Raw genomic sequence first — 22,398 nt, forward strand, 5'->3', positions numbered from 1 at the left:
TCTTTTCATCTTCTTTTCTCTCGTAACTGTGTTACTACTGATTAGAGGTGTGCGTAGAGGAAAACCTTTTCTCCTCGTCTCTCCGTCTCTCTTTTTGTGGTTTGCAGAAAACAGCGAAAGCAACCATGGCGGAACGAAGCAACGGGGAAGTTCTAATGCTGGAAGCGCCACCGTCTTACGGTAAACCTACCAGCTCGGACGCCGAAATTATCGACGCATTACCTTACATCGACGACGACTACGCCGACCCCAGAGTCAAACTCGAGGTTGACCGTCTCGTCGAGGATGAGATGCGCCGCAGCTTCAAGAAACCCACAGATTTCCTCAAAGATTTCCCTCCTCTTCCCAGCTCCAATTTCGAGGTTCTCCTTTTCTCTATTCACTTTATTTTTTGGAAGTTTAAGATGAGATATAACACTCGCAATTTCGATTCCTAACCTTACTGTTATTTATTTTTTAGTGTTTTCTGCGCAATTTAATTTAAAATATTGTCCGCATGAGATAAGTAAATCACTGTTGAAATACATTCGCTGAAGTTGGAGTTCGTGAAGAATGTCTTTGCCCTAGTTCTTTTGTGAGTGTGATTGTGCTATTGCAGAACTACCCGATGATTGCAAGAGAGTACGAACGCGTGAGAGCTGGAAGGCCTCCCGTTGCTCTTGATAGGTCTCGCTACGAATTGGAAATGCCGCCGGCGAATAAAAGGAACGATGAAACTGCTTGGAAGCAGGCTCTTCATAGGGCTCAACGCCTACTGCAGTACCAGATGATGAGGTGTGTTACAATTCAATGTTAAATAAAAACCCTAGATTACATGCTGTTATTCTCAAACCTTAGTGTTCTTTACATTGAAAATTTGTTTAAGTGCTAATAAATAGTGTTTTCTAGCGCTTTTTTTCTGGCACTTAGTGTTCCGTGCTATATGTTTGGACAAGAGATAGCTCTCAAACTATTATGTATCTAATTGTTTCAATCAAAGGATACAAAACGGAGTTCACTGCCGTAGGTCTCCCAGTTGTAGCCTCTTTGTTATGTGGAACTTAATGACCTCCTCACTGATAAGGAGTCTAGTTGTATTTAGCTTGAACTAAGTACTTTTTATGGAATTTGATTTAATTTTCTTAACAAACAAGATATGAAGGAAAATTCAAAGAAACTTGTCAGTGGATTTAGTCCTTATAAGTTTGAAGGTTTGTATCCAAGTGATGAAAAAGGATTAAACAAACTAAATCATATACAAAGACATGATTGATGGCATGTCATTGGCAGAAATATGAGAAAAAACAAACAAGAATAATGAAGAAATACAAATAAATGGATATACTTAAGGAATGCAATGAGAGCGCTACATGAAGATGGCAGAACCTTCATCTTTGTGATAATCTCAATGAAGAATAGTCACTCGTGTCCTAAGAAATATTTAGTGCAATGTTATAAACAATTGGCCAAGGCAGAAATCGGTAGTGGAGTTGTGGCTGGGCACCATAAGATGGTAGTGACAATGTAAGTTTTCCATGCCAGTCCATCGCGGCCACTTTGGGCATCTCAGTTCTTTGGGAGAGGAAATAATTACTGTATTTTCTATCTCAAGTTAGGTCTGTTATGCCTTATGAAGTATTTTTAATAGCTTACCGTAGGAAGTTGTTTGCAATTGTTTTATTGGTTGATAACTTGATATGCAGGATGGAAAATTTGGAGTTGATGTTAAAATACGGCCCTGATACATGGAAACTACACAACCAGCGATTGGAAGTATACTTATCAAGGTTTGTTAATTGAATAAACGTGGTTCATGTTTAGATTTTGTTTTGAATTATACAGTTGCTACCTCTCAGGCATCATTCCATTTTGTTGTCACTGGCTTGTAACACCAGTGCCTCTGCATTTCTTGCTTGCCTCATGTATGTTTAAAAATCTAGTTGTTGTCATCGGGACAGACCTGCCTTGGTCCATATGGCTTGGCACTTGTAATTTTCAACTTAAATTTCTTGCCTCCAGCAGAGAAAATTAGCTTTTATATTGATTTGGTTCTTGCAATTGAATTTTGGGGAATGGATGTTTCGTTTTGCTTGATGATGTACCCCCAAGTTCCTTCATATTGATTTGGTTCAGACAATATTTTTTCATTCCTATGATTAAGATTCCTAGGTGAAATATTTTTCTGATTGGTTTCTCTAGAAACCTTTCATACCTCTGTTTTGTATAAATGTATATTTTTACAGATTTAGTAAATTAGTAAACTCTGGTTTAAAGTATTTCCTAGTTCTGTGCTTCATATTTGTTCAATTTAATTTGAACTGGCCATTTCTTTAGATTGTTACTGGTATATTTTTACAAGACACGGGCACTCAAAAGTGAAGGTTGGGGAGCTAATCTGGATTAATTAATATAAAGCTTAAGTGAAAAATCAATCTTAACCGTTAATGTAAAACTTATCAGTGTCTACTCTACCGTTGTTCTTCTCATCTCTCACGATAAATACTCTCTCGATACATGCATAAATCACGTGAACCAGTGTAAATAATAGATCAAAAAGATGTTGCCGGAGCAGCTGTGCTTAATAGCACATGTTGTTTGCCTGCATATTTTGTATTTCGTACAGCAACGGTTATAGTTGTGTTATTTTTTTCTAGAATGCAGAAATTAGCACAAGAACAAAATGAAAAGATAGAAAAAGTAAATCGTGAAAGGAAATATCATCAGGTAATTATCATTTACCACTCTTCTGTCCGTTTTGACTTGTCAAATTTCTGCTAACCTGTTATTCTTAAAATTTTTGTCAGCAAAACACAGCGTATGAGCTTAATGCATTGTCCATGCAATGGAAGGAGCTCTGTCAGAAGAATATAGATATCAATGCTGCTTGTGCTTCAGTTGTAAACAGCATAAATGAACTGAAAAGTGAAGCAGCAGAAAGGTGACTACTACAAAAATTCTGGTTTTCTTGGCTTATTTCCTCTAGTTTTGGTGTTAATTGGTTTATTTTTTCAGAGGCTGGAATTTGGAAACTGTCACAGAAAATGGTCAACTGCCGAATTCCGAATTATGAGATTCGGATGTCCTCATCTAGTTTTGTATCTGTAAGGAATTTGTTCAGCTCTAAACTTGATTTTAACTGTTATTGTACCTCTTAATGTTTAGTTCGATATTATGAAAAAGTTACAAATGCGCTCACCCCAAAACGATATGATGAAATGTTTTTTTAATGGAAACCTGTGTTTTTTTTGGGGGGCTTCAAGGAGTTGAATTTTTATTCAAAATTCAATCTATATAATGAAACTAGTACTTTACCCTTCCCACCTTTATTACATTATCAAATCACAGGCAGCCTGATTGTTTTGGTGATATACAAACTTAATTCCATCAGCAACCTGACATGTTGGGATACTTCTTGTTCTTGAGGTGAGACAAATCTTGATTTCGTTCACCCATTGGTAAGGGAAGAATGGTACTACCAAAGGTGATACTGTAATAAATTCTTGATTTGCGATCTATAATTTTCCTTTTTTATGCTATCTTGCTTTTTAGTTTAGAAAAATTGTAATTTTAATTTCTAGTGTAAATTTAATTGTATTTTTATTTTGGTTCAGTTGAACAGTCGATTAACATATCAGTTTAAGGGGTCAGTGAAAAACTATTTAATTGATTAAAATATAAAAGTAAATTAAATGAACGTTTAGACAGGTAAAGGTTGTATCGAAATTGTGATTTTTTTTACATATAGAGAATAAAATTCTACCAAATTAGGATGACTGAAATCTTGAAAGAAATAGATTATTTTCAAAACTGAAATTTAGACTATACAGATGAATATTAAGGAATAGTACAAATTTTGAAAATTAATTTATATATTTTATTTAAATGTCAAATAGTACAAGGTAATAGATATTATCTGCAAATAAGTCTTATTAAAAGAAAACTGAGTGTATACACTTCTATAATATCCGTGGGAGGCATATAATTCATTTCTATTATGTTAAAACAATATAATTTTACAAATGTATACTAATGTAATGTAATATAATTTTAAGAGATAAAAAAAAATAATTTTGTAAAGATAAGACGTAAGGATTATTACACTATCATTCTATGTTTTTAGTTAAGAATTAGGGGCATTGCTTTTTAATTAAAAAATTTATAGTTATTAAAATAAATTAGAAAACAACACTAGAAACGGTTATTTTAAATTAAAAGATTAATGCTTATAAATAATATATTTAAATAAAAAATATTTGAAAAAATGTATACAATTAACTGTAAAGTTATAAATAATAAAATTATTTTAATTGAATGAAAGGTAAATTTGTGATTATAAGATTGTATCTTTATAAAAATCTATTGAGTTTTATGGTCACACGTGATTTTATCACCCATTTACAAAATTGGGTACAGACCAAATTGGTAAATATATTCTGCCAAAAAACCATTGCAAAAATCAAAGTACCACCAAAAAGGAAATGGGAAAACATTAGATGTACCTGTCATTCCACAATTTGTATAATTTGTTCTATTCTTAATTTCGATACAATTATCAACAATGATTTAAACCATGCTAATCTTATGTGTAGTCTTTTGATGTCACTTTTTTTCTAAGACTTCATTGTATTTGTGATAAAAGAAAAATAAAAAAGACAACAGAGTCCAAGGGGAAATTTCAATCGAATTCGAATTAAAAATAAATAAAATCATACGTATAAAAGTGGATTTGATTCACAACGTGTTAAAAACATGACATACTAATATCTTTTTTCATAATTAACTTTATCAGAACATTATTGACTCTTTTAGTGAAATATTCTCATTTAATCATATTTATCCTGTCCATAATGCTCAAACCATAAACTTTAATTAAAAAGATACGAACTCAATTTCTTTCCTATTACCAACATAATATTGCAATTGGGTAATCATATTCTTGATAAAGAATATCAACTAATTTCACCAATGACCATTATTTTGTTATTAGACTTGGTTATCTACCTTTAGTAAAATTCTCCTCGACATAATTCTCGAATTAGAAACTTTGTTTAAGGAAATAAGTTCAATAACACGAGGACCAACAATTTGTTATCATATTTGTTATTTAAAATTAAGTAGTATAATTACTTCACTGCATAAGCGTCATTTCATTATTTAATCGGCGCATTCAAAGGAAAAACCCTTTGTATATTAAAAAACTAAATCATATCTATTCAATTAAAAAAGATTTCAATTAATATCGTCCAAACAATATTTATTTTGTGAACATCGCAGTTATCAAATCTAAGTATCCGAACATAGATCATGTTACTTCAAACTCAGATCTAACCAAAATCAAGATTATAAAATCAAATTGATAAAAACTCAAGTCTGTAAACCACAAACAAGGCATAAACACGAACATATCAAACTTTATTAGAATACTAAAGTTACGGAGGTTAAATGTTTAAAGAAAAACAAAAGTTATTCATTACACTAAAATTGTTATAATTCAGCAATGCATTACTGATGCCTCAACATTTTCTCCTGGTTGTTCTGTAATCCTCTGCCTAACCAATCTAAGTCCTTTAAAGGTTTCAAAACAGAAAGAAGAAAAGAATGAGAATAACTAAATAAATTTCCTTGATTTTTCTGCACAATCTAAGTACAGTTTAATCAGACGGTACAGTGCAAAGCGACCCATGTCCAGGACTATGCTCTAAGGGATACATTGTTGTTCTCTTCACATACCTTAAATGATCAAGTGCCGCCTTTCTGAGCTTCGAAACTGCATTCACATTTCTTTTTACTTGCTTCCTAATTATGGAGCATACAGCAAGTGGATCTTCAGATCCTCCTCCAACTCTCCTGTAAAAACCATAAATATTAGAGTCTCCAAATACTATCGGATTCAATCCTTCTGTACTCGCTCAACTAATATTGAACAACATAAATATTATGTCATGTTCAGTGTGCACAAACAGAACTGTGAATAGTGCATTAAGTGTCGATGATCAATATTATATGCCCATAAAATAGTGAACTATTTGATAGATCGACCTTTACAATTGAAGATAAATTGAAGGTTCATAGAAAAGTGATTCAGTACGGCCTTCAGAATAGTGCACTACCAGGGCCGTATGATCGATGTCAAATGAGGTTATACTAAAGGGTCATGACCTTTCAATATTTTTTAGGTCTCGCGATAGAGCACATCAAAGACCAATAATACCTTCTGCTACTACCAACAAGGTAATAACAAACAACTAAACAAATATTCTATTAATTTATCACAACTTTATATTTGTTCTAAAAGAGCACAGGCCATGAAATATTAAGAGACTTGCAACAATGGGGTAAAATCATTTACCTCAGTAATTTCTCCGATGCAATTCTAGCAGCTCTTATAATATGGTGGCTCGGAACCCATTTTACAACACGATTAGGATCAGCTCGCATGGGAGAATGAATTTTGATAAGCTTGAAAATGGGACCAGATAGAAAAATCAATTATTTGAAAAATAAGAAACGTGATTATACTTGTATTAGTGAGTATAAATTCAACAAGGAATATACATTCTTGCTTATGAAACTTCAACGTTTAACATAATCATCAGCAAATAATGTGGAAAATATATGGCTTAAATATGACCTCCACAAGTATGGCCTACTTACCCCCAAGCATTCCATCATCTGATAGTAAGCTCTTCCATGCAATGGGGTATGGCCTTGACGGGATTCAGAGAAATACCTTGTCCTACGAGAAATAAGGATTATTGATCAGGTAATTGTAAACCAAAGAAAGACGTATTTAACCAGTAATACTCATTGCTATAAGAAAATATAATACCATTCTTTATAACCAGGATCTACAGTGAAACCATACATATCCACTGAATCGCACATAGAGAGAGCAAATTCAAGAGCCTTAAGTCCAGTTCCTTTTGCTGCTGAGCCAAAGGATGCACCTAGCATGAGGTACACAGGATTTTTTATAGGAACCTCCTGCAGAAGAAAAAAAATCAATTGCATTGCAAATGGAACATAGAATGTGTGACGAAGAAATATTTCCTTTGACAAGGAACTATACCCGAATCATTTTGTTCATGATATCATGAATTGTTGTTTTTACTATCAACACTTCTTTTCTTTGTTCTGCAGAAAAAGCAACTTATGGTAAGAATTAGTGACTCATAATAACATTGCAGCAAGTGGAGCTCATGAAAACAAGTGGTAATACCATCTAACTCTACAACTTTATCTAGCGCTTTGGCAGATCCTCGGTTTAGAAGGCGAAATGTGCTTTTCCTACCCACATAATCAGTGTAATTCTGTAGTCATAAACAATATTAAGTGGTAGAGATCTTGATCTTTGGGATAAAATCAAAAGAACATAAGAAGCAACCTGTTGAATGACAAACCTCAATTGGAGCACCATTTTCTCTAATGACAACTTCATAACCATCTATCTCGTTTCCAAATTTTGTTTTCAAGAGGTCTCCTGAATTACCAATAACAGCACAGCGCCCAAACTGTCTAGGGAAGTATGGTGGTGTTTCGGGGAGAACTAGTGAAAGTTTCTCCATGCACAAGGTCTTATTCTCACAGCGGTTGCTGCAACATAAAGGGATCCTATTATGAGACTTTACACTAATTTTAATTTCCTTCTAAGCAAGAACCTCTGACTTCAAGTCCATAACTAAATATAAATTATATATATTAAACATAGAACATGATATCTATGCTTTATATTGAGAAACTTATGTTGTATATAGCAATTGAGTAGAGTGAAATAGATAACTCGGACAAAGTTTTATCTCCTCAACAACAGCATATGTTAGCTTCTCAACAGCCAAATATAAATGTCTTAGGGCTGACAAATTGACAGAGTATCCTAAATGAATTAAAATGGAATTTAGTTTGGCGGTCATTCTTATAGGATATCATTATTTCATAATTAACTAACTGTTCAGTAAAATTGAGTTGCACATTACTTACAGCTGTATTCCTTTATTGATCCTACGCCATGCATATTCTTCCCATCCATTTGGTAAAGAATCAATGAATTCCTTGGTGAGGATAGTGGTGCTGTTCCGCACCTGAGAAATCATTTCAGGACATTATTCCTTTTACAGTTAAAAAAAGAAAAACTAATGAAAGGAAGTTGCCATTAATGTCTAGACTGGGAAGAGTAGTTCAAACTCTCGTATATTAATCCAACAGGATATCAAAAGTATCAGGATGTATATAATAACAAAGAAATGTTAGATTTCCGACTAGTCACGATGAGACTAAGTTGCTTACCTGCTCCCATGATGCCACAGCTTCACATAGATTAAAATCAAAAGACAGAGCTTCAAGTTCTCCAGTTTTTGGATCTTTCTGTTAATGCAGAAAACTCCAGATGTCAAAAAATTGGTTAATTGTTAAGTTCGTTTAAACCATGTGATTATATCACTGCCCATACTTCTGAATTGGAGGAAGTTATTTCCCCCCAAACTTGTAGGTTATCAAAATTAACACATGTTACAAAATCACATATGCAGCATTTTTTTCTTCCTTCATGAACAAGGATATGTTCAGTGAATGATTAGGAAAATTTACCCATTTGGGGATAGTGTCACTGGGGAAATTTATTGTGGTTTGGCAATAATCAATGCCCCTAGTTGCTTTTAGGCCAAGTCCATTTGCACTCTGCATATAACTCAAAAGTAGCAACTCAGTTGAATTATTCAAAGAACCCACACTTACAATATATAAGATCTAAAAGATGCATAAAGTGTTGAAACTGTAAGAAAACACGTTGAAACAAAACAAATACAAACTACTCCAACATATATACCACGCAGAAGGGCAATTAAAAGCAATAAATAATATCCTTCAAAAGAAAATGTAAAAGTTTTTAGCATTAAAAAGCAGTCTTCTGAAACTTAGCTGAGGAGTTTTCATACCAATATCAAAGGTCCAATACACGACATCGGTGCATTTCGTATCGAACTGTTCTTCAATGAGAAAAAATCTAGTTTTACGTTGTAGCAGCCATTTGGAACCAAACTAAAATTCAGGTTTACAAAACACTACCCAAATCCCTATTCATGACATTCATACATAACGCAACAGCCTTGTATGTTGTACACGAAAACAACACCCGCCAATAAGCCTAGCTTGAAGGAAAATGCAGCAGCACAGAAACCAGAAGAAAAAAAAAAAGTCTTTGCCGCGGAGGGAAAGAAAACTAAAGAAACCGAGGAAAACCTCACCACACACTTCTGGAAAGTGTCGTGCAGCGAAACCAATGCTTCGGTGTCTTCATCTGTGAGGCGATAACCGGGATCTGCGTGCGGTTGCATTGTTATTATCATTATTAATACAAGATTTAACGCAGTTGAAGAAAACTCTTACAATATGAAGAAGATACAGGTAATACATACATACATACAAAAGGATCCGAGAGTCCGGTGATGTAGATGGAAATGGCTGCAAATCCAGATACCAAAGCGAGAAACAAACCGAGTTGCAGAACCCTCATCGGATTATTGAGTTGCCGACAAATCGATTTGGGGTTTATCTATGGATTGATTAGTATCGACATCTGCTCCACACACTCCGATTTTCAAATCTTTACCTCTGTGAAGCTAATTGCGTCTTCAATTCGTTTTATTGGGTAATTCTATTCAAACTAAACTTTTGGGTTTTGGGGAAATTTAATTACTTTTTACTCCATGACTTGTCGCACAAGCTAGAAATATGATATATATATATATATATATATATATATATATATATATATATATATATATATATATATATTTATTTATTTATAATTTTTTTTCAAAATTAGAATTTTACTCTTTTATATCGATAGATTTAATTTGAATGTTTTAAAAACATGTGAATATGCTTCCAGAGATCGCTCATGAACCACTTTTTTTTTAAGGTGAGGTGAATGTAAGTAAAAAGTCTACAACCCATTGACCTGTTTGTCCTATTTTTATGGGAACTTTTGCAACTAATAAACTTGGTGATTAATCATAAAATCTTGAACTTTATTCATTTGACATACGTGTCAATTGCATTTCTCACCAGCTCTTAGCGTACATAACTTGTTCCTTTTAATGCAAGTTTCAACCGAACAAATTCAAGTCATAAAAAAAGCTGTTAATATTCTCTTAAATTACTCATAAATCTTATTCTTGTATAACTTCATAAATATTTTACAAACATTTTTCTTTACATGAGACAATAATTGGAAAGTTATTATGATTTACTTTAACCAGAACCAACATTGACAATAGTAATAATGGTGATTTTTATGGATCAGTACACCTGTAATCAATACGTAACGTTCCCCATTAGGTTACAATTATTATAATTATAATCGTAGGGCTTTTTATTGTAGTTATAAAAGAATTATATACTTTAGTCAACTAATCATCATATTATATCAAAGCAAAAGTAACGTTTAACGATTTAGTTAATTAATTTAATGAAAGAATTAATGTAATGTAATTATCTTGATTACAGTAATTATGTATTTTTATGATTTAAAAACTAAAACATAGATTTTAGTGACATTTTTATGGCAGTTCGGTAATGAATTGTTTGATCTAACGAAAAATTTACTTTAATTTAGAATGAAATTATAATAAAATTTTAAACATTAAATTAAATATAAAAATATATACGCGTAAAATTATGTTACATATAACTAACTACTAGAGAATCTTATAAACGAATCAAGGCGCAGCAAATAGGGCAATTATAAAAGGGGGAGGGAAGTGGAAAATAACAGAAGAGAGGCAAAGAAAAGATAAAAAGTAGCAGCACTACAAAACCTCACGCCTTTTGTACTTTCGTTTTTTAACTCTTTGCTTCACAGTTGCGTTGCGTCTCGCCGAAACCCTTGCAGCCACTATACAATCCCTATCGCCATGGGTACGTTCTCTTCATCTCATTTCCGATATCGATTCCTTTTCCTCTCTATTTCCTCAATCCATCCTTTCTTTCCTTTAGATCTGCGTGTTCTTGCTTTTCGTAGATCTTTGACGGTTAACAGTCACCGCGATTTTCTTATGTATTTTTTTCTGCTTTTCTTTCTGCTCAAGTTCAATTGATTGAGTTACGGCGTTCTATTTTACTTTTTACGCATATACTGTGTAGTATTTCGTATTTCAATCTTGTTAACTTCTCTTGGCCCTAAGTGAAATTTGTGAAATTTGGTAAGCTGAGTTACATAGGGTTAGTTTCTTGATTTAAAATTCTTTTGTTTTCGTTCACGCCGAATTATTTTAGCAAAATTCTTGCTTTTCTTGAATAAAACAAAAACGTTATGCTTCCGAGGTTATAAGGAATTGGGGATTGGAGGAAAAATTGATGTATCTTTTGTTTGAATGATAGATATTGAGGAGGATATCCGTTCTTTACAGCTTGAATCAGCAGGTAATCCACAGGCTACTGTTTTTTTCGTATTTATTCCTTTTAGCTTGAATTTGTACTGTTTTATTTTAATCTATTTTCTTTTCCAATGTTGGTTGTGAATTTGTGATAAGCAGAAGACAATAACGGGGTGGTAAATCCAGAGGATGGAAGGCCGGAAGAGGTTGAGAAATCTGATAAGATGGATGAAGGTTGGTTATAAGGAAGTGGTTGATTCTGTATTCATATTTTATGGAAAATAAATCTCGTCGATTCTAAACACTTACGTAGTTATACTTCAAGATTCTTTCTGGTTGTAAAAAAGTATTGTCATTTTTATTCTCTGTCCTGAAATCAACTTATTTCTACTTCTTAATGTTATGCACCACAGCACCTTCCATTCCATCTTAATTTCAATCGTGTATGAACTGTCTCTTGTTTGGTAAGGTTGTTTTGATATAGAAAGTTATTATCATAATGATGCTCTTAAAAAGTATTGTAGAAGTCGGAAGAGGAATTTTTGTTTCTCTTTCCTCCTCTTTTGGTCAGGTCCCTTGTTATACTCCTGTACATATGGTGATTTTTAATATTTTGGTTATATCAGCTTACTTCTTTGAATGAATGTTGTACTATTGGTATTTGTAGTGTTATCTATGGTGGATGCAAAATTTCCACCATATAAACAGGCCATACCAGCCCATAGCAGCCCATGGGGCCGCCATAGTGGGCCTCCAATTACAAATTGCGTATGGTCTCTTGCAAAAATTATGCCTCACCATTTCACCTTGGTGCTGCCATTTAACAACACTGGGTAGTCATAATACACATAATGTCACAACATAGTTTCATATCAAATAAGATCTACTTTGTCTTGCCCGTGGCTGATATTGTTCTGAATTGTATGCAATTAATTAGTTGGCCCACTCTGTGAATGTAATCATCTGGTTATATTCTGACGATTGAAAAATGATGATTGAACAATTTCGTACCATCTATCATTAATTTGATTGTTGTATTGGTCGTTTCGCTTTCTAGATGCCTATATAAGTTAACGATGGAGATTGGAGGGCATCATATAATAATTTCATCTTGGTGTTTCAGATCCTAAGCAAGAGGTTGAAGCACAGGATGTTGAGCCTGAGCCAAAAGGTATAGGGCGATTATTTAGTTTCCAAGCAATTATATACATAGTTTGCATTTGATTGCTCATTCAGAATTATACAGCTCATTGTCAATAAAGATGCAAACTTCCATTTTCGTGTGATCACTCCCATGACATTGATTTGCAGTGAAAGATAAGGAGATTCATCCTGTTCAAGAAGAAGAAGAGGAGCCAGAGACAACTAAAAGGCATTTGAATGTGGTGTTTATTGGCCATGTGGGTAAGTTGAATAATTCCACATGATTCATCAGGACGAGTTACCAGGTTTTCCTTATGTGATCTGATCAACCTAAACATTTGCCATTCACTTGCTTAGGAGTATCAGGCATTGTATCTACCTTGTGCGTTATAGAATTAAATGGCCATTTAGAAGTTGACCATGAACTAGAGGACATTTGTTGCCTCTGTTTTCTGGTTATCAACTTCTTTGGTGTTTCTGCTTTTCATGGTTTCAATTCTTCTTGTGTTCATGTGATTATTGATCTATGATTCATTAGAGTTGGACTAACTTGGGAGAATAACTTTTTATGCTTTCTAGTTAGGTACACTTTTGATTATAAGCTGGTTTGAGCAGAAAAGAGGCTAATCTGAACACATACTAAATTTGCAAGATGATAAATACACGTACAGTCTAATCACTGTAGTCCATGAGGAAAATGTAGGGAAAGTCAATTGACTCACACCACACCAGCAATAGGGCCTGGTTGGAAGGGAATATGCATGAGAAATATTTTTGTTACTGCCTAAACATATGTTAGCTGAGTGGAGCGAGGACCAGGACGGCATGGATTCAGTTAGAAAGTGCACTTTTTTTTTATAATCTTATGTAAGTTATTTATTTCTTTATATCATGTTCTAGATGCTGGTAAGTCTACAACTGGAGGCCAGATACTTTTCCTCAGTGGTCAAGTTGATGAACGAACTATTCAAAAATACGAGAAAGAGGCCAAGGACAAAAGTCGAGAAAGTTGGTAAGCTCATTCACTTTGGGTTTTGATTAAAAGTGTCATCTGTTCCAATGCTGTTCTGTAGAAACGAATAAGTATTAAATAGTAAAAATGTAGTCTGTTCTGTAGTTTGCTCTGCTCAGAAAATTCTGTGATGCGTATAGTAATCCAAACAGAACATTCAATTAGGACTCTTGTTGATTTATGTTTCTTTTGTATTTGACTTTTCCAATTATGTTATGAGACTGTTTGCCTATGGTTGTCTCACTGTCACATTAAATAGTAAATAAAAATGTAGTCTGTCCTGCAGTTTGCTTTTGCACAGAACAAATTCTATGAAGGGTAGTGAATCCAAACATAACATTCAATTAGGACTTGTGGATTTATGCTTCTTTTGTGTTTGACTTTTCCAATTATGCTACGAGAATTGTCTTGTGTGGTCTATAATGTGCATACCACCTTAAAATTTTATTTCCTTGCAACCCAATAGCTGCAAATATTTATGTTAAATCTTTCTCTCCTGATGAACTTTGTGGTATGCTAATTTAAATTTCTTCTAGATCCAGTTGGATGCTTTTAGAGTTGGTAATTGTCCATTACTTAATATGTTCTTATGCTTCTCTAATATAGTGGGTGAAACTTTGCACGTTTTGAAATGTTATTCTGTGTTTTATCTATTTGGTTATCTTAAACGAACCTGGGTGCTTTGTTAGCTTTTGTGTTTTATTTATGATTGTGTAGTATTAAGGTGTTCAAACTATAAGGGCATATGGCCGATTTGGTCTTCAAGATATTACATTTTCTTATAGAAATTTTGTTTATTTTTGGGGAAAAGGGGTATCTTTCAGCTTAATGAATATAATGGATACTGATGTGTTTCAAATTAATGATTTTGAATTTGATATGCTAGGTATATGGCTTATATAATGGACACAAATGAGGAGGAGAGGGTAAAGGTACGGATAAATTTGCCGATGATAGCTAACTGATTTGTTGCTTTTGATGTAGTTTTTGTCTTCTCTTCTTAATTGTGTGGATTTGATTAGTATTTATAATCAGGGTAATATGGTGACAATCGCAGGGAAAGACAGTTGAAGTTGGAAGAGCACATTTTGAAACTGAGACAACAAGGTTTACTATTTTGGACGCACCTGTGAGTATTTGCATTACGTGACTCCTCACATCACTTTTCTTTATTGTGGACATGCATATTGCCTAAAGTCACTCTTCTATTTTGAACTCAGGATTTTCTGACAGATATCCCTCCCTTGTTTCAATTATTTCTCTTGAAGATCCCCACATTAATAGGAGTAATGAACAAATTATGTTATGTTAGAGGTTTTCTAATAGTTAGGTGTAAAACTAACCTTTCAAGTTACGATCCAATTTTGTAAAGTTGAGTTATATGTAAATCCAGAGATTGTATCCAAGTCTATCCTAGAGTAGTTTGTTGTGCTTATTGGGTCATATGCTATTGGCCTGCAATTAGACAACTCCTAAATATCTAAACTCATACCTGAGATGTCTAGTCAGATTTTATAGAATTGAGTTAGACTTGAATTTGCATTCTAAGAATTTTGTTTTTGTATTTTTTATGATAATTCAACTATTATATGTCTACTGTGTTAACAAATAGTACTGAATTACAATGCTTTTGCAGGGCCACAAAAGCTATGTTCCTAATATGATTAGTGGTGCATCTCAAGCTGATATTGGAGTTTTGGTTAGTTGATCTGTGGTGTGACTTTGTCCTTCATTTCTAGTATTTTCTTCACAACCATTTGATAATAGACCTATCTGTGCTTTATACCCATCAATTAGGTTATATCTGCCCGGAAGGGAGAGTTTGAAACTGGATATGAGAGAGGTGGACAGACTCGTGAGCATGTCCAGCTTGCTAAAACGCTGGGTGTGGCTAAGCTGCTTGTTGTTGTTAATAAAATGGACGAACCTACAGTGCAGTGGTCAAAAGAAAGGTTTTATTCACTTTTTTGCTGTATTCACACGCATCCTTTCTGTGCTTATGTAATTGTAATGAGAGTCCTTGCTGCTGGTATACCACTAGGTATGATGAAATTGAGTCAAAGATGGTTCCATTTCTAAAGCAATCTGGGTACAATGTCAAGAAAGGTAAACTGTCTTCATTCTTTTGTTTCCTTTTGTTTTAATTTATTTGCTTTTGAATTGTTGGATGCTGGTGTGAATGTGAATGAGATTTATAATTGGTGGTTTGTGTAGCTTTTACATGGAGAACATGCTTTATATAATAAAAAATTTGATGGGGGAGGGGACTGATTGTCATATTCACTTCTATAGAGTTATGTCTTGCATAATAACTGTTGGACCTTGTGACAATTTGAAAATTCCTGATTGTTTGTTTGCTTGAAATGTTGAGGAGGTTTGAGATCCTAGGTATTAAGTTCTAAAAGGACGATTTTGAACCTAGTACATGGAGTGAACACCTATGTAATTTTTTTATGTAGGAAACAATTTAGATTCAAGGGCTTTTAGGTTGTTCGAAGGTTGTTCTCTTCATACGTTATATCTATGGTATAGGATTTGAAAAGCCTATGAAAATGGACTTGGAAAGCCCTGTGTGCTAGAAGGAATTGCTTTCGTATTGGCAATTTCATATTTTGTGTATATGTCAACTAGTGTAATGAATTTGTAAATAAGTTATTTTACTAATTGTTTATTCAACAGATGTCTTGTTTTTGCCAATATCTGGTCTAGCGGGTACAAACATGAAAACAAGGGTGGACAAAAGTGTTTGCCCATGGTGGAATGGGCCTTGCTTGTTTGAGGCCCTTGATGCTATCGAAGTTCCACCGCGAGATCCCAAAGGTCCTTTCAGGTATTTTGCATTTATGACCATCTTGCCCTCCAGGTCCTTTATATTTTTTATTTTTGAAGTTTGACTTCTTTGCTAAGAGGGAGGTTCTGACTTGCGTAGGATGCCCATTATTGACAAATTTAAGGACATGGGAACTGTTGTTATGGGCAAAGTTGAATCTGGTTCTGTTCGTGAGGGAGATTCTTTGTTGGTCATGCCAAATAAGGTAGTTCTATTAATTTTCTTTTTGGGTTGTTGTGAGCTGTCTTTATTTTCATTTATTCTTTCTTGAACATGAAATGAGTAACAACTGCAGGATCAAGTGAAAGTTGTTGCCATATTCATTGATGAGGACCGTGTTAAACGTGCTGGACCTGGTGAAAATTTACGGATTAGATTATCTGGTGTTGAAGAAGAAGACATAGTAACCGGATTTGTCCTGTCTAGTGTTGGTAATGTTTATTGTTCCCCCCACTTGAAAATTTTGGAAATGTGTCATGGTATTACAATTTGAAATATATTTTTTAATTATTGCTGTCAATACTGATTAGTCCAAAAACATGATAGGAGATAGCCGGATAACTGTCATTCCAATTTATATATTATATTATTGCTTAAAGATTACTCAAAATTCATGCACTAATTCTTAATAGCAAAAAAGTTCGTAGCACCTAAACAAAACATAAAGTATACTGATAGGGTCTTAAGGGTTTATGTCAGGAAAAAGGGGGGAGTTGGTTAGGCAGTTGCGTTAGGAGGTTGTTTTAGGAGTTAGCTAGGATTTAGCTATATAAGGGGGGAATAAGTGTCTAGGATATTTATCCTATTTTATCATGATTATATTGTGTCTAGGATTACCCTATTTATCATGATTATATTGTGTCTAGGATTACCCTATTTATCATGATTATATTGTGTCTAGGATTACCCTATTTATCATGATTATATTGTGTCTAGGGTTACCCTATTTATCATGTACTTTTGTATCAATTTATTCTTATAAATAGAAGATTGTGAGAGGGATCAATCAAGCCCTGTAGAATTATTTTACAATTTAATTCTCAAGTTGGTATCAGAGCGGGGGTTGCGGGGGTTTCTGTCTCGTAATATCTGTCCGATGCCACTGTCCGTCGTCGCCCGCCACCGTCCGTCGCTGCCCGTCGTCGGCCACCGTCGTCCATCGCTGTCACAGTTCCGTTCGTCTAAACCCTTAGGGTTTTCTTGTTCCTCGTTGGTACTATTCGTCTTCTTCAAAAATGGCATCTGCATGGTCTGCTGCTGTTGAAATGTGGTTCCTTGGCCAAGGGCATTATGACCACCTTGAGCGAGATGGAAGCCATGTGCCTACTGAAAAAGTTGATCGTGGAAACAAGCAATTTTCCAGTTGTGTGCCCTGTTATGGTTGAAAGAAAGCCCAAAGCATTTATGCCAACGATATTCAACGTCTCTATGACATTACGAACAAGCTTGCATCTCTTAAAATGGCAATCCATGATATGGTGTTCTTCATGGCTGAAGCCCAATCTGCTGTCGAAAAACTCAGGATGTTTTTGGAAGTGGACCCATTAGAGGATATCAAAAAGAAACTAGACAAATTTTACATGGTGTTGATCCTTCGTGCCCTACATCCCGATTTTGATCATCTCAGAGATCAACTTCTAACTAGTCATGAGGTCCCCTCTATGGAAACATTGACCACTCGCCTTCTGCGTGTCCCGGTACCTCAAACTCAAGAAGCACATGAACTAGTGGAATCATCTGTCATGGTTGCCACACGAGGAAGAGGAGGACGTGACACTAGAGGAGGAGGATGAGGAGGTCGGGGAGGTCCTCAATGCACATACTGTAAAAGGATGGGTCATACTCAAGATAATTGCTACTCCTTACATGGTTTCCCTTCCAAAATCGCCAATATTTCGAAGATGGAAACTTCCACTTCTATGTTTTCTGGGGATGAATATCAAGAGTATTTAAGGTTAAAGTCTAACAGCTTGGCACAACCATCTCAATCTCCCAGTACATCAACAGCCTGCGTTTCTCAATCTATGGAAGGTCAAAATTCATGGGTAATTGACTCAGGTGCTTCTGATCACATTTCTGGTAATATCTCTTTGTTCTCATCTATTTCCTTTTGAGAAAAATCTCATTTCATAACCCTTGCAAATGGATCTAAAACTTCCTCCAAAGGAGTCGGCCATGTTTCTTTGTCTCCCTCCCTCAATCTCAACTCAGTCCATTTTGTCCCTAATTGTCCTTTTAATTTAATTTCCCTAAGCCAGTTGACCAAAATGTTAAATTGTTCAATAACCTTTGATCATAAATCTTTTGTTATACAGGAGCGTGGTTCGGGGAGACAGATTGGAGTAGGATATGAAGCTGGCGGATTATACCATTTTGGATCTCGTCCAAGGGTGTCTCGTGTTGCTGCTCCTAATCCTAAAGTACTATATGATCGACTTGACCATCCTCATTTGTCCAAATTAAAAAAGATGTGTCCTGAACTTAGTGGTCTCGAAACCTTAGAATGTCAGTCATGTCAATTAGGAAAACATGTTAGATCTTCCTTTCCTAAAAGGTCTCAATCAATATGTAATTCTAGTTTTTCCATCATCCATTCTTATATATGGGGACCTAGTCGTATCTCCTCATTTGGTTTTAGATATTTTGTTACCTTTATTGATGAATATTCAAGATGTACTTGGGTTTATCTTATGAAAAATCGTTCTGAATTGTTAGCTATCTTTATATTTTTTTTTGAATGAAATCAAGAATCAATTTGGTCAAGTAATCAAAATATTAAGAAGTGATAATGCAAAAGAGTATTTCTCATCCTCCTTTTCTGCCATCTTGAGTTTCCATGGTATCTTACATCAGTTTAATTCTCAAGTGTCTCATTTCATTTTTTTATATCTGATTCCATTATGACGAGTTTAGCCATGTTAAATGTATTGTGCCATGAGATTTTTCATACCAATGTCCTATCTATTGTGGATATTATAAGTCAAACTAATTGTATTGTTTAAGCTGGACTTGATACCTTTGGATAAATTATGGCAAGTATTTAAAATTTAGGTACTTTTGTATCAATTTATTCTTATAAATAGAAGATTGTGAGAGGGATTAATCAAGCCCTCTAGAATTATTTTACAGTTTAATTCTCAAGTGTCTCAATTCATTTTTTTATATCTGATTCCATTATGACGAGTTTAGCCATGTTAAATGTATTGTGCCATGAGATTTTTCATACCAATGTCCTATCTATTGTGGATTTTATAAGTCAAACTAATTGTATTGTTTAAGCTGGACTTGATACCTTTGGATAAATTATGGCAAGTATTTAAAATTTAGGTTACACATAGTCTATTAATTATATTGATTCAGGAATGGTGTTAGATAGGACCCCATAAATTAAATTTAGATCCTTTACATTTATTATATTGGGTTTTCATGTGGTTTACACGTTTACTGGCTGGTGTTTTTATGCGGTCTGTTTTTTCCCTTTTGCAGCTAATCCAATACCAGCAGTTACTGAGTTTGTTGCTCAGTTGGTGATCCTTGAATTGCTAGACAATGTATGCATCCAATTTTTTTCATCCTCTGCATTTGGATGTTCACTTTAATTTCTATATTATTGATCAATGACATTATTTTTATATAAAATCTTTAGGCTATTTTTACTGCTGGGTACAAGGCTGTTCTGCATATCCACTCTGTGGTTGAGGAGTGTGAGATTGTTGAACTTTTACAGCAAATTGATACAAAGACAAGGAAGCCTTTGAAAAAGAAAGTTCTCTTTGTGAAGAATGGTGCTGTTGTTGTGTGCCGTGTTCAGGTGCATATTTTGGCGTTATAAATTTAGAAGTTAATTTCTTTCATTTTTTTTGTATTGTATTTCTTTACATTAATGAAAAAAATGCAATGGTGGGAGTTGTCTCATCATGTGGCCTGGAGGTCAAAAGTTCTTGTGGAACATGAATTAGCCTCTTAAAGGTGAGGCTGCCTGCTATAGACCTACTTGGTGGTCTACCTTTCCTTAGCACTGCGCATGGCAGGAACCTTATGGTGCTGGACCACCCTTATTTATTGTGTTGCTGTGTATGGGCTTCATAGGGCTGTGAAATGTTTTTAACTTATTCTCAAAGTCTTAAATAGAGAGAGGATAAGTTCATTGCTGATGGTGGTTTGATTTCTCCTAATATGCAAGTCTAGTTTCATTTTGTTATTGGAATTGTACTTACAGGTTAGTAACTCTATTTGCATTGAGAAGTTCTCTGATTTCCCACAACTTGGGAGGTTCACTCTTCGCACTGAAGGTAACAGTTAGCAAATTTGTCTTCTGAATTTATTTCTGATAGAAATTTATGTTTAATTCGTATGATGTACTCCATCTTACAGGAAAAACTGTTGCCGTGGGAAAAGTGACTGGTCTGTGAGTTTGTAACAATTTTGACGGAGGTAAATAGTATTTCATATGGATTTTGCTTCTTGTTAAGCTGCTTACTTTGTAATACTGTTAAAACTTTCACATTCTGCGTCTTCTGCTTGTGTGCCTAGATTATCCTTGATATGCTTTTTTTAGTCTTTTAGCATTATGTTTCAATCATTGTGTATTGTTTAGTATTCTTCATTATTGGAAAATGATTTCAAGATAATATAAGGGATCAATTTCTTACGGCCACTGAATCGCCTGGGTGCTAAACATTCACGTTTCATTTTGTTATTGCCTTGTTCACTTTTCTGTATTCTAACAGTTTTTTTTTTTTTGGACAGGACGGGAATTCGTGCACAAATTAGTGGAGTGACAGCTTTGAGGCATAGTTGACAGCATCAAGTTTACCATATATTCATTTTGGTATTTATTTTGCTTTTACTTGGTAGTATTCATTGAAGAGTTATTTATTGCTGCTGGTGCCCATGTACTTGTATACGGCCTAACAAGGCCTGGCTGCTTCAGTGTTTTGCGATTGGCTGGGCTGTTTCGAGCCAGCCACTCTTGAGATATAAATTTGAAATGGATATTTAAATCAATCTGCCTTATTAGCTGTGGAAGTGTTGACGACTATATTTAATTTTGATAGTGATAATATTATTTCTTTAAGAGTGAGTCATGTTGATGGAATTTTGTTAAACGGGAAATATGCGAGTTGGGTTCACCAGCCTGTGATTTATGATTTGATAATGAATAAATACACTTCAATGCCAAGTGGTTGAGAATTGCTATTGGTTTGGCGCAATATTTGATAGTATAATAATATTTAGCTACAGACCACAGAAAGTTAATATCAGTTTCATTGATAGATTTTATTTCTCTTATGTTTTCATCGATTTTTTTTTATTGAGCTTCACCTTTAACCATAGTCAATTTATGCAGTTATCTTCACATCACTACTTCTCATAACTTGCGTTCATTGCTACTAGATTGTCCACATCTTAGTGGCCTTATGTTCCTTTAAGAAACCATTATTAACTGGTCATGTCATTTTAAAAAGTACCATTATTATGTCATGTTAATGTCATTCTAAAGGTGTTGGTTCAATTTAATGGTAAAGTTTTAATTGGAGTAGTTTTATAAAAATAAGAACTAATTGAGACGAAAAAAATTCTAATTGAAGTAATTTTACTAAAATAGAATTTAATTGAAATGAAAAAAAAAAGATAAGAGACTTATTATTTGAAATTTTTAGAAAAAAAAGACTTAGTATATTATCGTGATTTGATAGCACATAATTATAGACTAATGATGTTATTGTGGTTTGATAGCATATTGTAGACCGAATAAAAAACAAATTTTTTTTGTGAGGATAGATATAAAAACAATTTTTTTTGTTAGGATAGATATAAGAGTGAATTTTAAATCTACAACAATTTCATAAAGCATTTAAAGTAAAATATGAATTCATGAGTTTGCTTTAGTTTTCTTTGAGATTTATGTGAATTCTTTAATCAATTATTACGGCGAAATAATCCGCAAAATATTACAAACATTTCACAATTAGGCATCATTAAAATCTTTATACACACTATCATTTTTATTCTCATTTATCGTACATGGCTTCTAACTTTTACAAATTTTGATAAACAAA

The 22,398-nt window shown here is 34.0% G+C and overlaps 3 protein-coding genes across 4 annotated transcripts; 2 read left to right on the forward strand and 1 right to left on the reverse strand.

Moving 5' to 3' along the window:
• The first annotated feature begins 30 nt into the window (after positions 1-30).
• On the forward strand, positions 31-3,515 carry MOS4 (modifier of snc1,4). Its single transcript, XM_047306123.2, has 6 exons — positions 31-362; positions 599-774; positions 1,683-1,766; positions 2,634-2,703; positions 2,784-2,917; positions 2,992-3,515. Exons 1-6 carry the CDS (start codon positions 126-128, stop codon positions 3,047-3,049), a joined length of 759 nt encoding a protein of 252 aa, XP_047162079.1. The 5' UTR covers positions 31-125; the 3' UTR covers positions 3,050-3,515.
• Positions 3,516-5,370: 1,855 nt separating this feature from the next.
• LOC124832023 (Glycosyltransferase family 29 (sialyltransferase) family protein) lies at positions 5,371-9,644 on the reverse strand. Of its 2 annotated transcripts, XM_088102979.1 has the most exons (13): positions 9,394-9,644; positions 9,219-9,292; positions 8,563-8,652; positions 8,263-8,340; positions 7,957-8,057; positions 7,380-7,572; positions 7,199-7,289; positions 7,049-7,113; positions 6,809-6,963; positions 6,634-6,715; positions 6,329-6,438; positions 5,710-5,826; positions 5,371-5,544 (listed from the first exon to the last, which is right to left on the reverse strand). In XM_088102979.1, the coding sequence occupies exons 1-13, from the start codon at positions 9,485-9,487 to the stop codon at positions 5,538-5,540; spliced, it is 1,257 nt and encodes a 418-aa protein (XP_087959105.1). In that variant the 5' UTR covers positions 9,488-9,644; the 3' UTR covers positions 5,371-5,537. The 2 variants fall into 2 exon arrangements, with proteins under 2 accessions (XP_087959105.1, XP_087959104.1); XM_088102978.1 differs by having other exon boundaries at positions 5,371-5,826; positions 9,394-9,638.
• A 1,091-nt stretch (positions 9,645-10,735) lies between these two features.
• Positions 10,736-21,413, forward strand: LOC124832013 (Translation elongation factor EF1A/initiation factor IF2gamma family protein). The gene is made up of 19 exons (XM_088102980.1): positions 10,736-10,893; positions 11,356-11,397; positions 11,511-11,585; positions 12,475-12,522; positions 12,663-12,755; positions 13,395-13,506; positions 14,393-14,438; positions 14,564-14,635; positions 15,143-15,205; positions 15,304-15,458; positions 15,548-15,612; positions 16,186-16,336; positions 16,436-16,541; positions 16,632-16,767; positions 19,823-19,887; positions 19,983-20,147; positions 20,556-20,628; positions 20,711-20,770; positions 21,086-21,413. Exons 1-18 carry the CDS (start codon positions 10,890-10,892, stop codon positions 20,746-20,748), a joined length of 1,509 nt encoding a protein of 502 aa, XP_087959106.1. The 5' UTR covers positions 10,736-10,889; the 3' UTR covers positions 20,749-20,770; positions 21,086-21,413.
• Positions 21,414-22,398: the final 985 nt, after the last annotated feature.

This window comes from Vigna umbellata, chromosome 1, assembly GCF_029865625.1.
Source record: "Vigna umbellata cultivar VRB3 chromosome 1, Vumbellata_1.0, whole genome shotgun sequence".
Taxonomy (NCBI): domain Eukaryota; kingdom Viridiplantae; phylum Streptophyta; class Magnoliopsida; order Fabales; family Fabaceae; genus Vigna; species Vigna umbellata.

What these genes read in the sequence shown, in the direction of transcription:
- MOS4 (XM_047306123.2), top strand. Translation starts at nt 126, where the DNA reads ATGGCGGAACGAAGCAACGGGGAAGTTCTAATGCTGGAAGCGCCACCG. An exon ending in TTGGAAGTATACTTATCAAG is followed by an intron (nt 1,767 to 2,633) that starts GTTTGTTAATTG and finishes ATTTTTTTCTAG; the next exon opens with AATGCAGAAATTAGCACAAG. An exon ending in GTGAAAGGAAATATCATCAG is followed by an intron (nt 2,704 to 2,783) that starts GTAATTATCATT and finishes AATTTTTGTCAG; the next exon opens with CAAAACACAGCGTATGAGCT.
- LOC124832023 (XM_088102978.1), bottom strand. Translation starts at nt 9,487, where the DNA reads ATGAGGGTTCTGCAACTCGGTTTGTTTCTCGCTTTGGTATCTGGATTT. An exon ending in GATCCTGGTTATAAAGAATG is followed by an intron (nt 6,716 to 6,808) that starts GTATTATATTTT and finishes TATTTCTCGTAG; the next exon opens with GACAAGGTATTTCTCTGAAT. An exon ending in AGATGATGGAATGCTTGGGG is followed by an intron (nt 6,439 to 6,633) that starts GTAAGTAGGCCA and finishes CCCATTTTCAAG; the next exon opens with CTTATCAAAATTCATTCTCC.
- LOC124832013 (XM_088102980.1), top strand. An exon ending in AAGCTGATATTGGAGTTTTG is followed by an intron (nt 15,206 to 15,303) that starts GTTAGTTGATCT and finishes CCCATCAATTAG; the next exon opens with GTTATATCTGCCCGGAAGGG. An exon ending in GTGCAGTGGTCAAAAGAAAG is followed by an intron (nt 15,459 to 15,547) that starts GTTTTATTCACT and finishes GTATACCACTAG; the next exon opens with GTATGATGAAATTGAGTCAA.